This window comes from Musca autumnalis, unplaced genomic scaffold, assembly GCF_047663935.1.
Source record: "Musca autumnalis isolate F117 unplaced genomic scaffold, ASM4766393v1 scaffold_2, whole genome shotgun sequence".
Lineage (NCBI taxonomy): Eukaryota > Metazoa > Arthropoda > Insecta > Diptera > Muscidae > Musca > Musca autumnalis.
Genome location: NW_027411755.1, coordinates 145,141,639 through 145,158,711, shown reverse-complemented (window position 1 = coordinate 145,158,711; position 17,073 = coordinate 145,141,639). Strand labels below are relative to the sequence as shown.

General features: G+C 36.9%; 1 protein-coding gene across 1 annotated transcript in view; it reads left to right on the top strand.

The window, feature by feature from the left end:
• The window catches only part of LOC141394704 (uncharacterized), a 195,663-nt gene extending 189,143 nt beyond the window's left edge, over positions 1–6,520 (top strand). Inside the window, exon 6 of the mRNA XM_073969488.1 lies at positions 4,027–6,520. Within this exon, the coding sequence (XP_073825589.1) occupies positions 4,027–5,744 (1,718 nt within the window). The 3' untranslated portion in view covers positions 5,745–6,520. The remainder of the gene's footprint in view (positions 1–4,026) is intronic.
• Positions 6,521–17,073: the final 10,553 nt, after the last annotated feature.

The following is a 17,073-nucleotide window of genomic DNA, read 5'->3' as shown; positions in this document are numbered from 1 at the left end:
TTCCCTCATCATGGCTTCAGAGATCTTGCCAATCCTTCTGATGTTCGGATAGCGGAAAAGACGTTCCGAGACATCATCACTGCTGTAGCCGCTCGCCATATATCTGCTGACCAAAAACCAGAAGAGAGACCAAATTTCCCAGCAGAGGCGACGGGATTAGCAAATGAGCGTGATGCGCTTCGTCAAGCCAACCCTAGTGACACCAGAGTTAGAGAGCTGACACTAGATGTTAACAGTTTGGTTGGCAAGCATAAGCCGAACAAGTGGTTAAATCATATGTAGAGTTGCAACTGTGGAACCGGTATAAGTGAATTGTAGGCGACCGTGAAGTCACTCTCGAACCTGGAAAGAAGGAAGACACACCTTTGTCACGTTTGGCGACGTTACGTCAACCGAGAGATGCGCAAGTTATTTCAATCGACAGTGTGTCGAGCACCCTGTGACAGTGGTGACAGGGCGAAGAGAAGAGTACTATGTCGCATCAGATCTCTTCCTGCCGAGGATGAACCACCACAACTTACAATGGATGATTTTGTGAATGCCATCAGGAACGCTAAATCATCCAAGGCGTTGGGCCCTGATGGAATCTCCATCGTAATGTTGGAGGTGCCGGGATTGGAGTATCTCACTAAAGTCCTAAGTCTGTCGGTAGTCACCCTCATTGTTCCCGAAGTCTGGAAAACTGGCAGGCTGGTCCCGCTAGTGAAGTCAGACAAGGATGCCAACCAGAGAATGACGTGTGAGAGATCAGTGATGTTGGAACTTGACTTATCAAAAGCCTTTCATTCTGTCAAGCACTCCACGCTGTTTGAGTTCATTCCGTAAGCAGCACAGCACTACAACGGTGGTGACCGACATCTCCATACATATTTGACATTTGTCATTTGTAAAAGACTGAACTCTTATTTGATGGATCTTACCACATTTTTCCACTCGAGGATATGCGAGTTATTCGCCAATAAATCTACGGCCACTTTGTTCACAATGAGAAGAGAGTTGAATGTCGAGGTCGATGGTAGCAGAATTCTGACCACAAACTGCCCCAAAATTCTAAGGGTCACATTCGACAGCATGTAGGAACAAGGTCCTCAGGAAACTAGATAAAGAAACCCTGTTGGCCACGACATAGGTCCGTTCTGTGGTATCCTATGCGGTCCCAGTTTGGTCCGTCAAACTAAGTGATACGCGATTGAATTATATTCGGACTTGTCAGAATGCCGCCCTGAGACCATCTACAATCACATGCTTTCGTTGCAGTACCTGCTCGGGTGTTACCGTGAGAGCCATTCCAATCACCTTATGGTGGAAAGGTCGTCCATTCCATTTAGGCAGATCAAGGAGAGCATTTATGATCTAGAAAAAGAGGTCGAGCGTTACAAGAGAGAACCTCTAGATAAACAATTACATCAGGAGAGTTGCAGATGCCATAAGCAGCTATATTGTCCGCCAATTGTCAACATAGGTACATACCCTGATATAGGCCTCATATAAATGTTCCGCCCGATTGAAGACATTTTTAGATACATTTTCTGACCTAATTTAGACATATTCGTGGTCATAAAATATAGCCCCGATTAAAGCTAATTTTTTTTAACGGAATAACCTGTTCCTTGAGATTTTAGGCTACCAACTTTTAAGAGCTTCGTAATTTGGTATAGAAGTTTCTATTAATCCTAGGATGTTTGGTATTGCAAATGGGCTATATCGGTCCATGTTTTGATATAGCCCCATAGAACGGTACCACCTGATTTTCGGTATTTTGAAGGCTTTAGCCTCATTATCACACCGATATGGCTGAAATTTGGTACTAAGTCTTCGTTGGGGTATAAAACTTTCGCCTAGAAATTTGTCGGTATGGGTCCACGCCTTCATATAGCCCCCATAGAACGGTTCCTGCCGATTTTCGGTATTTTGAAGGATGTGGCCACCATAATCCACCCAAATAGCTGAAATTTGGTATTTTGTGTTCATTTGGGGCATTAAACGTTCCATATGGAATTTGTAGATATAAATCCACGCCTCAATATAGTTCCCATAGAACGCTACCTCCCTATTTCCTGTATTTTGAAGGTTGTGGCCACAATAATCCACCCAAACGGCCTAAATTTGGTATTTGGTCTTCATTTGGGGTGTTAAACGTTCCATATTCAACTTTTCGATACAGGTCCACGCCTTTATATAGCCCCCATAGAAAGTACCTCCCGATTTTCGGTGTTTTGAAGGTTGTGGCTTTAAAATTCATCAGAAAAGTCTGAAATTTTGTATTTAGTCTGCCTTGGGGGGTATAAAACTTTCCTCCAGAAACTTGTCGTTACAGATCCACGCCTTAGTATATCTCCCATAGAAGGTACCTCTCTATTTACTGTATTTTTAAGGTTGTGGCCTCAATATTCCACCGAAATGGCTGAAATTTGGTATTTGTTATTCATTCGGGGTATTAAATGTTCCATATGAAATTTGTCTGTATAGATCCACGCCTTAGTATAGTCCCCATAGAACGCTACCTCCCTATTTCCGGTATTTTGAAGGTTGTGACCTCTATATTCCACCGAAATGGCTGAAATTAGGTATTTGGTCTTCATTTGGGGTACTAAACGTTCGGTATGTCGTTATAGGTCCACGCCTTCAAATAGATCCCCTAAGGACGGTACCAACCGATTTTCAGTATTTTGAAAGTTTTAGCCTCATTATCACACGGAAATGGCTGAAATTTGGCAGTTAGTATTCGTTGGGGGTAAAAAACTTTCTCCCATAAAGCCCCCATAGAACGGCACCACCCGATTTTCGGTATTTTGATGGTTTTGGCCACAGCAACCCACCGAAATGGCTGAAATTTGGCATTTAGTCTTTGTTGGAGGTAAAAGCCTTTCTGACTAAAATTCATCGGTATAGGTCCACGTTTCGATATAGTCCCCGCAGAACGTAACCTCCCGATTTTCGTAATTCTGAAGGGTTAATTTTTTATTTAGTCTTCCATGGGGTTAAAAAATATTCGAGAAGAGAATTATCAGTATAGGTCCGCGGGTTCATATATCCCTCATAGAAGCGTACATCTTGATTTTCGGTATTTTGAAGGTTTTACCGAAATATCAGAAATTTGGTAATTAGTCTTCTTTGAGTCTAAAAACCTTCTGCCAGAAATTTCTAGGTATAGGTGGACATGGAAAGGTACCTCTCGAATTTCGGTATTTTGAAGGTTAGCCACATTGTATGGTATTTAGACTTCTTCATAAACGAAAGGAAGGAAGAAAGAAAATTAATTGTTCCATTTTACTTCAATACAACTAGTGATGAAGGGTATAGCAAGTTCGGCCTGGCCGAACTTAACGCCGATCGTTTTTTGGTTTTAGATATCCGTGGTCATAAAATATTGTCCCCTTATAACGCTACCTCCCGAATTTCGGCATTTTGAAGATTTTAGCTAATAATTTTAAGCAAACTCCCTGTTATTTGACGTTTGAGGTTCCCAGTGGTCACAAACCTTCTCCACCAAAAATTGTTAGCATAGGTGCACACCTTGATATGTTCTACATATAAGAGTGCAGCCCGATTAAAGACATTTTTAAATAAATTTTCTTACCTAATCCGTTGTCATAAATTATCTCCACCAAAAATTGTGGACAGGAAAGAAAACGTATTAGTTAATCTTAGTTGAGAATATTTAAATATTTAAAAAGTTCGGCCATGCCGAATTCAAAGATTTTTTATGTGTTAACCCTTCTCTTTGGTTCACCCTATCTGATTTGACCTAAGATTACCTGATTTATGGGTAAAACTGTATGGCACGTGATCTTGTATATATCAAGATATTTGTGAAAATAATAATTAAGTTTTGACAATCAAATAAATACTCGTAGTATTCTCCGAAGCTACCCACAAGTAAAGAGCCCTATGGATTATAATTTTTCAAATGTTTAGCCTAGTTATTCTTAAAATTCTTTCAACTTCCATTTCATTTTATCATCTTACTTGTCTTTTATATCGATTTTAACATATACATTCTTTTCAACTACCTCTACTTTGCAGAAATCACAACACCCGATCCATTCAGAGATGTCATTCGTACTGAATTACCACCAGATCTAACATCGCTAATCGAGGATAAACTAAAAAATTTGATTACCCAATCGAATAGCACTCAACAGTCATCAAAGGAAAATTTACAAATCTCTTTTGACATGAATGTGGATGAACAAGCAGCAGCATCAGCAGTCAAGGCAACATCAGCCGGAGCAACAGCAGCTCATTACCATAATGCTGATTTAAATCCAACGAACACAATGACCGGTATTGGTGGAGACCATAAAAAAGTTACACAAGACATGAGTGACAAACAAACGACAGCAACAAAGACTCCAGAAGATGTCATGAATAAGGCCTCTGATGAAAAAAGGCAGGAAGAGAATGACGAGGTTGCTGCGTTGGATGAAAAATCAAATGATGGAAATTCGACAATGCCACAGGCAATGGCTATCAAACACATGCTGGAAGAAGAAACCACCAAAGCTTCATTCGCAAACACCGAAACTCCAGCAAAACCAACAGACACAACTGCAAAACAAACAACTTTTATGTCGTCACCAAAAACAACAACAAGCACCACCAAGTCCACCAAAAGACCGGTCATCAAGAATAATAACAATAAAACAATTGCCCAGGCCACCACCACAACATCCAGCAACAACAACAATAACAGCAATACTAACAAACCGAACTTAAAATTGACCAAAAACAAAGTGGCAACCAGTCATGGGCAACCAACTGCAACGGCAACTGAAACAAAGATATTGGCATCATCTTCAGCCTCCTCCATCTCATCGAAGACCAAATCATCGAATGCAACACGACGTGTAACAAGCAATAAACCGACAAGACAGCATCACAATAAACCCAACTCCAGGCCATCAGCCGCCATACCAGCTACAGCTAATACCACCAGCAATGTAGCAAAGGGATCATCATCAGCAGTACAACGATTAAATGGGACAAATATTGAGTCATCCTCTGGCAAAAATACAAAACGTACTGGCGCTGTAACGCTTGGCAGCAATAGACCCAAAAAGACAACAACAACAAAAATTGCATTAAGCACAACAACACCAATACCAAACACATCTTCAGCAAAGACGACAGCAGCTACAAGGAGAACAACATCAACAACGACATCCCAGACAAAGCCACCACCACCACCACCGACGAGGACATCATCTCCACCGACAACAACTACCACAACAAATCCATTTTTAATGTCACCTTTTGACAAATTGCCTTTCATGGATGCCAGCTTTGAAGTGAAACGTAATTCTGCAACGCCTTCATTTGCAATTCCAAGCCAAACCTTTGCAGTGACCAAGGAGTCAGGAGACGGTGGTCTGTCGTATTTTTCCTCCTCATCTTCTTCTGAAAAACCTTTTTCTTCGTCATCTTCAGAATATATTTCATCTGTTAACCATGTTAAATTATTGGCTTCAATGCCACCACACCCCCTAGAACAGCAATCTCCCAGCAGCACCACCACCAACAAAATACATACCCACAGCGTTGAGGTGTCAACATCATTGCCTTCACGCAGCTCTGCAACGCTGAATAATTTAATTGATCCCATTGGCATTTTAAAATTAGCCGGTTGTAATATCTATGGACGCATGTATCGGGTGGGACGCATTATACTCGAGCTATCCTCACCCTGTCAAGAGTGTCGATGTACCGAAATCGGTGTTAAATGTTCACCACTGGACTGTTAGAATGGCATTCAGCACCAACATCACACCCTATAAAATTAAATAAATAAAATATTTCAATCAGTATGTGTAGTATTAGCACCAATTAATTCCAATATCGGAACATTCTGTGAGCACAACTTAACGGACGGACACTGTTAGTATTATAAGTTAATAAAATCTAAGACTTATCGTTAAGCATTAATATAATATTTATATTAAATAGCATTAAAGAAATTAACATTTTTTAGAGATATTTTTAGCAGGAGATTAAATGCAATTACAGATGTCTTCTACTTCTGGGAGAAAAGGATAAATGTCAAATTTTATCTGGGATTAATTGACCATTGACCTACATACATACAAATGTATGTCAACACCAGTGCATTGAACAATACTACTACACTTGACAAACATTAGCATTTGGAAAGCGCGTGTCCAAATCGCTTAAGTGAAGAACCTTTTCTACGGAAAATTTGTTTTGCATAAAAATCTCAGACTCTTATCCAATTTTTAATTGAAATTATATTTAAAATAATCTGTTTTCAGTATTCAGACAATACTCTAATTGCTTTTAATCTCTAATTTAAGTAATCGAAATTTATGAAGTAGTTTAAAAATATCACAAAAACAAAAACCATATATTTATATTAGAGTAAACTTTTTTATTTAAGACTCAAAATCATAGAAAGCACAATCTTAAACTAGCAGTAAGTTGTATATTTAAATTATTTTTATATCGATATAGAATTAAGTTTGAATTGAAAATTCATCTAATAAAATATTAACAAACTATAAAATCAATTGTTTCATTTGAATAATAACGGCTAACGAGGGTATGTACACTTTGATTGTCCTAACTTAGACCAAGTTCAAAGACGGGCTTTTGGGTATCTCTCCCACAAAAGTTGTCGATCGATGCATGTCTGTCTGTAATCAATCTCAACAGTAATTATACTCTCAGCATTTATGCTAACGAGGATATATGAGGAAAAGACAAAACTGTTTAGTTTTCCATCGAAAAAAAAAAATTGAAAAAAATTTTTTTAAGCTACACGAAAGATTTTTCTACATGGATTGAGAAATAAATTCCCACTTTCAAATCTGCTCGAGATACTATTTTCGGCTATTGCGCGTAAAAGTTATAGCGGTTTCAATTTTGATTATAAGAAAAAATTTTAAAAAAGCGCTACTCATTATATTGTTAAACATTGTAAATTAATGGCCTCCTACATACTATATGATTACTGAGGTCCCATAACTTTAGTGAAAAAGTTGTAAATTTTCGCGAAAAATAAGAAAGAATTATAAAAATTGATAGTTTGCAACATGTTTTAATAAAATACAAGCTGTTTATGCCTCTAAAATATATTTAAACAAGTGAGCAAAAGCTATAGTCGGGACGGGGCCGACCATGTGATACCCTACACCACCACCCCTGTGCATAAGCTTTTTCAATGGTAAACATTTCTTTAAGGGAATATAATTCGGCTACCACCAAACATAACATGCCTCTTTCCCTCTGGGACCCCCATAAGCATTCAAAAGTTCGTGACCATCCGATCAAATTTGTGACCTGTAGCGTGATTGCAAAAAATTAAAGAATTGGATGCATTACCGACTATTGTGGTATCTCCCTTGTTTGACCACCTTCGCCATATCTTTCTGAAATTTTGCACAAACTCAGTCTGTGTCCGTGGGTAACAATGGACTAAATATGAACAACATCGGCTAATATTTTGATAAAACCCCCTATATTACTGTACATCCTGATTGAGAATTTAAGCCACCCTTTCCTTCCAAATTAGTTGTAATTTGGTACATAGGGTTTCTAGTGATCACTAAACCTTTCCATCAAAAATTGTGGACATACGTCCCGTCTGGGTATAGGCCTCTTTTAAGGTACCTCCCGGTTTTCAATATTTTGGGGGTTTAAAGCTACATTTTCCGGCAAATTAGGTGGTATTTGGGGTTCCCAGTGGACACAAACATTCTCCACCAAAAATTGTGGACATAGGTCTATGTTTTGATATTGTAACGGTACCTTCCAATATTCGGTATTGTTAGGATTTTGTCTACATTTTCAGACCAAATAAGCTGAATTTTGGCATTGGAGGTTCTCATTGCTTATACATCTTCTCCACCAAAAATTTTGAACATAGGTCTACATTTTGATATAGCCCCCATATTATTTTGGGGATTTAAGCTATTTTTTAAGGCAATTTATCAGCAAGATTTGCAGCTAAATTGTAGTTATTCGGAATCTAGGAAGTCCAAATTAATTAGTAAAACAAGTAAGAACGGCGTTAAGTTCGGCCGGGCCGAACTTGTTATACCCTCCACCACAAGTTGTATTGAAGTAAAATGGAATAATTAGTTACCTTTCGTGTATGAAGAAGACTTAATACTAAATTTCAGCAATTTCGGTAAAACAATAAGAGGCACCATTCTATGGGGGCTATTTCAAAACGTCGATCTATACCGACAAATTTTCTGACTGAAAGTTTTTAGGCTCAAAGAAGACTAAATACCAAATTTCCTATATTTCGGTAAGAGAATGTGGCTAAAACTTAAAAAATACCGAAAATCAAGAAGTACGCTTCTATGGGGATATAGGAAGACGTGGACCTAACTGAATATTGAGGCCACAACGTTCAAAATACCGAAAATCGGGAAGTACCGTTCTATGGGGGCTATATGAAGCCATGGACTGATACAAACAAAGTTCTGGGGGAAAGTTTTAAACCACCAACGTAGAGTAGACTAAGTACCAAATTTCAGCCATTTCGGTGCGATACTGAAGCTAAAACCTTCAAAATACCGAAAATCGGTAGGTACTGTTCTATGGTGGCTGTATGAAGGTGTGGACCGATACCAACAAAATTCTGGGGGAAAGTTTTATACCTCTTAAGAAGACTACGTACCAAATTTCAGTTATTTTGGTAGGATAATGAAGCTAAAATCTTCAAAATACCGAAAATCGGGAGGTACCATTCTATGGGGGCTATATCAAAACGTGGAAATATATATACCATTTTCAATACCAACCATCCTGCAAGTAATAAAAACTTCTATACCAAATTTTGACTCTCTATCTTTAAAATTGCGAGCTGTATCTTGATTTCAACAGACAGACGGACGGACTGACGGGCGGACGGACAGACGGACATGGTCAAATCGACATAGAATTTTATGCTGATCAATAATATATATACTTTATAGGGTCTCCGACGAATATTTCGATGTGTTACAAACGGAATGACAAATTTAATTATACCCTCCATATGGTGGAGGGTATAAAAATTGGACTGGACCTTAGAAAACCTTTGTAGTTATGCTCCATTCAACAAAAGTAAATTGCAATAAAAACATAAAAACATTATAATTTTTGAAAATTTATTGCTATATAAGTATGTAACTTCAGGCCCCAAACATTTTTTTTAAATTTAACTTACACCCTCCCCTATCAATAAAAAATAAACTTTGTTTAGTTTTAATACCAGTTTATTTAACAATTAAACAAATATGACATCAGGTTTTTGCAACAATTTTGTTAAAATTTGATGTATCAAAATTTCATGCACTTGACAGTGAATAACTGGTTGAATATTTACAACAAGAAAAATGTAGAAACCAAATTTTAGTCAGTAATCGATACAATGGAAAACGTTTCGCAATTTTATACTTTGATTTTTTAAATTTTGTTCCGCGCCGCTAGATCAATGGTTTCGACCAGTGTGCAATGTAAAGGTAATATTTTCTTCTTCCATTGACAGGCTTTGCCTTTGGAATACCCCTACTAGAAGCCGATATATTCACAAAGAACGTTGACTTTTCTCCACATAAGATTTTTGCTTATTCCGACTCCTGAATATTACCCGACCATCACCAAACTTAATAGGCTTCTTCCTCTGTGGGACCCGCATCAACTCCCAAAAAAATCGTGACGATTATTACAAAAAAATAGGAAAATGGGATGCATTACCGACTATTGCGATATCTTAGTTGTTTGACCACCTATATCCCTTATAGATACGGAGATATTTGCTTTGAAATAAAACATTGACTTTTTCTCCAAATAAGTTTTTTTCCCATTCCGACCCCTGAATATTATCCGACCATCACCAAAATCAATAGGCTTCTTCCCCTCCGGGACCCTCATCAACATCGACTCAACTCGTCTAGACACTCATTTTGGTTATATAAGTATGGGTCTACGACCATTATTTCGATGAGTTACAAACTCTTTGGCGGTTTAGCGGTTCGCATATTATAGCAAAAACAAAAAATATATTGAGCAAATTCAAAAAAAGTTTGTAAGAAAAGAATATTTTTTTTAAATTTATTTTGTCAGTTATTTGAAGAAAATATAGGAAAACTACTATGTCGGAGTTATTCATCTATTTTAGGTAAAATTCACACGAAAACGCACATTTATCATTGTAAACACTTCGCGAATACACGCTAACATCTTGAGGAAGATAGGGAAGATGTTCATATAAATTTTGAGTACCTTTCAATGGAGAATGATTTTGAAGGAAAACTGTATCGGGTAATATACATTTTGAAATGCGTGTATATAGCGAAACCCTCAAAATCACTTGATGAACATGCGGTTTTCCGATACAACGAATTGTTTACTTTTCATTTGTAAACATTTACCAAGATTTACTTTGGCGGCGGCGATGTAGCATCGTCTGCAGTTTAGTGTGCAAAAAATTGTATAACGCTAATAATTTGCACAAAGTGCACACACTTCTTATGCGCATCCGATTTCACTATCAACCGTGAAAGAATACATGGATCTAAACCTATTTTAATAAAATCCATCCAGAACCGTAGATGTAGCATCACACAGTATTTTTGGGATAAATCGGATACAGCTTCCATACCGCTTAACTTTTTAAACCTCTGTTTCCGCAAAAACGTGATTGATGTGTCGGTTTCTTAACTGAAAAGGAAACGATCACAGAAAACGCGAATTAATCCGCGATATTTTCAAAAACATTTTCGCCTATCTAGTGGATAGATTTTCACCATCTATGATTTATATGTTCCGGACCAACGAAAAACTAAATATCGCTGATATTGTAAATACTGTACCCAAAAAAAAAGGTTTTTAGAAAAAATATCGCACTACATTTTGGCCTTTGACACTAGATTACTATGATGCTGTGTATGTATATATAAAATTATGCGTAAGCACGAGTACTTTAATCCTACGATTGGTTTTTTGAAATACCCGAGTGCGCGTCCAAGTTAAATCAAAAATACAAAAACACCTAAAATCCGGCTTCAAAATGTCAACATCCATAAAAGGTGGATGCAGTGGAAATTTTGAAAAGTGGTACATGAGAAGTGTAATCTTCATTTGGTATTCTTCTACTTTTACTTTGGACATACATATGTTCGTCATTTGAATGGTTTAACCATCAATCGAATAGCAATGTAAAAAACCTCGATACACTTAATTTGATCCAGTAATAGTCATAGTTACTGGTAAACTGCAATAGTTCGCGTATTTCAATAGTACAAACCTTGGCTTCATGGAGGGTTACGTCTTTCGGCATTTCAGATGACGATATAAACTTACATACAGACAAAATGTAACTCATGGAAATAATGGCTTTACACCCTAAGTATGTTTGGACGAAATGTGTTTCAGACAATTTGTATTCGATTTAGCAATGTCGGTCCGTCTGTCTGCTGGTGCGCACGATAACTCTCGGACGGATGAACCGATTTGGTCCAAAATTTGGCTTTCGTAAAATTTTGTCCAAACTTAGTTTAAGTTCGAAAATGTTCGGAAAATTTGTGCGCACGATAACTATTGAAGGGAGTAACCTATTTAGTCCATACTCTATATATCGTAAATTTTCTACCAGCGTTAGATAAGACTCCAATATGGACTCAATCGGTCCGTTCCTTTGGGTACCTCCCACAAAAAAAATCGGAAAAGTTCGGGTTAGGACCTGGGTTCGAATCGCTTTGATTTTTATTGTAAAAACTTGTATTCACCGCCACCTGTACGACGGTGCAGGTTTCATCTGGAGGAAGTCATAATTTCCTGAGAAAATAGCCTGAAAGTTGCAAAAAAACCCCTATGACATCATTTGTAGTGGTTAACTCGAACGGATCTGCCAATTCGGTCCAAAATTTTGATTTCGTAATATTTTGTCCAAACTTAGTTTATCTTCGAAGATAATCCATATCGGTCCACTCCTTCAGGTACCTCCCCCACAAAAGTTCAAAAATGTTCGGAAAAATTGTGCGCACGATAGCTCTTGAAGGGAGTGACCGATTTGGTCTATGCTTTACACATGTTAATATATCTACCAGATATAGATCAGGTTTGAATATGGACTATATTTGTCCACTCCTTCGCGTACAAAACTTCGCATAAGTTCACTTTAAGACCTGCTATCGAAACACTTTGATTTCTGTTAAAGCAGCTTGCATTCGCTGCCTCAATTACGACGGTAAATGTTTTTTTCGGGGGCAATTCCGTACTTCTTGAGGAAACAGCCCGAAAGGTGAAAAACCCCTATGGCACCATATGTAGTCGCTGGAGAGCACTAAAACCCTCGAACTGATTAACCGATTTGATCAAAAATGGCTGATATTGACCTTCTCCTTAGGGTACCTCCCACACAAAAGTTCAACATTTGTGTCTAAGTGCAGTTTAGGGTCCGTTCGAAGATCCTTTGGAAATGAATACCTATGCTGTTCGTTGTTGTTCTGTTTACAGCCATATTTTGTTTTCCTACTGGTCCAAAAGTTATAGGATGACCCACTGATAAAAAAAGATATGACTCTCAAAATAAGATCCACTTACATAATGGACTATGTCGGTCCATTCCTTTAAGTGCCCCTCCGCAACACTTTAATCCTGTTCCACATTATTGGCTGCAAGGTCAATTGTCCAAAATGGTCACAAAATTCAGAAAAGACTCTAAATACATTCGACCTGTCCGTAGATTAATGTTTCAAATCACACAAAAACCTGAGGGTATATCTCTTGCGGCAAAGCCGACTGATACTTTTTTACTTGTTTAGCTAGAAAGCTATATGTTTGCACGAAGCAGGGCTATACCTGCCCACTTATTGGTATTGCCCCCATTGTCCCGATTTTCGGTATTTCAGGAATGTCGCAGCATTTTTTTTCACCATACTACCTGTAGTTTGACGCTTGAAGTCTCCACCGGGTACTAAAAGTCGAGGGTTCGATTCCCCGGCCAAGCAAAATCAAATTTTCAACGGTGGCAAAATACCCCTTAGTAACGTTGGCGACATTTTCTGAGTAATTTCAGCCATGAAAACCTTCTCTACAAGTGGAGTCGTAAGTGGTGAGGATTTTAGCTACATTATTGATATAACTACCTGTATGTTGACACCTAAGGTTCTTAGTGATCATTCTTCAAAGATTGACAACAATGGTCTTTGCTTTGGTATATACATATATAATACGAGTAGTACCTCCCGATTTTCTGTATTTTCAGGATTTTAGCTACATTTTTTGATTGAACTACCCGCATTTAAGGTTACCTGCAGTCATATAACTTATCCACCAACATTTATGAAGATTGGTCCATCTTTGGATATAGCCCCCATATCACCAACCTTCCGATTTAACTCTTCCATCAAAAATTCTCAGCTTAGGCCCATGTTTTGGTTAGCCCCCACCTAACGATTACTCCCGATTTTAGGTATTTTGAGAATTTTTGCTACATTTGTTGGCCGAACTACCTGTGAGTTGCAATTTGAGGTTCCCTCCCCCCATATAACGGTACCTCCCGATTTTCAATATTTTAAAGATTTTGCCTACATTTAGGATCGAACATACTGTTATTTGACATGTTCCCAGTGCACAGTGTATCCACCCATTGGCCAAAAATAAAAAAATTAATGTCAACATTTTGGTACAACATCTGGCAGCTCTTACAGCTATGACATGGACCTTTTTAAAAATATATTAGTTTTTGTTTCATTCGAACGCGATCTTCTTAAGAATAGCTTCAAAAAACGGAACATTTGACTTATATTTTTTGTTGTGAGTACAACCTATATTTTAAGTGCAAGTAAATATATTCAAAATATCGCGAAACTAATACGTATAGCAAAATATTATAGTGGATTTTGAAGGAGGTGGTAATAGCTTAACTTTTATTAAAAAACAGTGTTTAAGCGTGTTGTGGAATTCTAGTTAGCTGCATATTTCTACGTGTACTTTGTAATGCCAGTTCGATCATATACTTAAATTTGACCTAAGGTTTTAGTCATGATGCCCACCAGTGCCCACCTCGGGAATAATTTTCCGAAGTAGGTCATGGGTTCAAAATTATTCAGTATTAAAATTAGCAGCCATCTAGTGCCAGACTATAAATGGTGGGTAGCTGACTAACGCTGCCCTAGAATAGGGTTTATATGGATATATTAGCATATAACGCTGTTATCTGACCACGTACATTAACATAATTGGCATCAGTGGCAAGATGAAGAAATTTTCTTCCAAATTTGTCTTACGTTGGCGGTACGTGCCTTCCAGGAAGAACGCTATAAGATCTATATTAAAAATTTTACAAATTTTCAGACAAAAATGTTGATTTTTTAATCCGCTAAATTGGTTGGATTTTATGTTGTTTTGGAGATTGTTTTGTTTCCCCAAGCCTATTTTTGCATCATAAGATAATCGGGACCTTTGTTTATGTCATTTTGTATTAACAGCATAAAACAATTCTTACCGTATACCCCCTCCAGAGGGGAAAGGGGGGAGAATGTTACGCTCGTGGTTTCTTAAAACACTCTTCGCAGCAGCACAAACCCGTAACCGCACAAACCACTGTGCAGTGGTCACAAAACTTCAAAAGTTGGCAACATATATTCATATTTCGGTATAACTTCTATATATCGGTACCTCCCACTTTTCGTTATTTTGAGGGTTTTAGCTACATTTATTTACTGAACTACCAGCAATTTGATATTTGAAGTAACCTGCATTCACGAAACTTCTCCACCAAAAGCTGTCAACATAAGTCCCCATATAATGGTACCACATGATTTTTGGTATTTTGAGGATTTTAGCTTAATTTTAGGACCGAACAGCCTGTTAATTGACATTTGATGTCCCCAGTGGTAACAAAACTTCTCCCCCAGAAGATGTCAACATAGGTTCATTGTCATAAGCCCATATAATTTTTTTAACCTTCCGTTTAGGTATTTTGACCATTTTAGCTATATTTTTTGACTGAACTACCTTTTATTTGACATTTGAGGTTTCCAGTGGTCACAAAACTACTCCACCAAAAATTTTCAACTTCAAAATTTCATATAGCCCCCATATAAATGTACCGACCGATTGAAGACACTTTAAGATACATATTCTGACCGTATTTAGGAATTTGGGATATCCGTGGTCGAAAAATTCTCCAACTAAAATTCTGGACAGGAAAAAAAACTAATTATTCTATTTAAGTTCAAAATAGTATATATATGGTTAAGGGTGTCAAAAGTTCTGCCCGGCCAATCTTATCCATTATTTACTTCTTTACTTTTGAATTTGTTGCTGCAAGCTATCCTTGTGGTCACTAATGTTCTGTTAATTGTCTGTTATACACAAACGCCCTCTATGGTTTATTCGTGAAATTAAACTGCATTATGCATTACGTCCAATCTTTACTGTTGTATGCCTTTGTACATACTCCAAAAACGAAGAGAAAATCATCCAGTCATATAAACAAAACTCACCAAATTTTTTTTTTCACCGTCGGCATCGAATATCGAGAGAAGAGAATAAAATTGTCGAAGAAAAGAGACTAATATTGTCCATTTGACAAAAACTATTGTTGGATATGACAAAAACTATTGTGGTAATTGACAAAAACAATTGTTGGGGTCACAATACTACATACGAAATCTAACAACATATTTACAATACATATTTTGCTCTTCGAATATTGTTGGATCAACCATATTTTATCCCTGCGTGAAGTTCCAAAAAGACCTATATGGGACAACAGCTAAACCCAAAGGTATAGTTCAAAAAATATTTTAGGAATGTTTTTTGGCCTCTGGAGACACAAAATACCAAATTACAAACAATTCGGTGGTAAAATGGGATAAATATCTTAAAACTTCCTTAAAACGACGAAGCGTCACGCGTCATTTTGTATGGGGGCTATACGAAAGCGTGGACCTACATAGCCCGCTTTCAATACCAAAAGTCCTACGTACAAATAATAGCTTTTCCCAAAATTTCATCCTACAATGATAATTTCGAGTAGTTACAAACGTAGTGACAAACTTAATATACCCCCATCCTATGGTGGAGGGTACACCCCATCCTATGGAAATTTAAAACATATTGCGCCTCAACTGTTCAAAAATGGAATGTTTTTAGCTTATTTTTCAACTAGAATAACTAGTTATTCAGGGAGACTTTCCCTTATTAAAATAATGGACTACCAAACAGTATTCTTAAAACCCATTATTTGGCAATGATTTTTCTTTTTTTCTGGGAATTGTCGAATAATTTTTTTACAATTTTTTATGGAACAATTTCCCTCACATACTCTAACGAATTGTATATACATTGTATATATGCCTAAAAGATGTACTTGTGTCATCCAGAATAAAGGATATGCAATGAAATATTGATTTCAATAGTTTTTTTTTTGTATCTCAAATTGGGGGGTGTTTTAGTTTCGTCCGCTTATATTTGCAAACTAAAATGATTTTTTGAATTTTAACTTTTGTTTATTAAACTCTGGGGCCTAATTACGTGATTCGATCGTGAATTTGCTTGTGAATAAGTTTTCGACACGATAAAAAACGGCATGACAAAACTCGATCGAAAACGTTCAAGCAATGTTATCGTTTTTTCGATAGTAACCGGTAATCGATCAGATAATTAGCAGGGAATATTATGAAGGTAGACGCCAAAAAATGTGTTTATTTTAAAACAAAAACTAAAAACCAAAATTATGAATAAAAAAATGTAAATATTTGTGGAATTTGTTAAATAATACATTGAATAATAATTTTGGAATGATGTAATACTAAGAAATTAAGAAAATTATCTATGTTTACAACACCTTTTTGACATTGTTGTAACAGATTGCTAATACATCTAACTTAATAGTTCTATCTCAAAATAAATGAGATAGAATTTGGTAGGTTTTCTGCTTAGCATATCTGAGAGAGTCTTTCCATTGGTAAACAACGGCGGATGTATTCTATTAAATGTTGTTTACCTAATAAAAAGTTTGTTAATATTAATTTTTTTTGCGGAAATGCTTACTTTTTTAAAATATTTTTAAAGACCACAAACAGTAAATTTTTTCTAATGAATGAATAA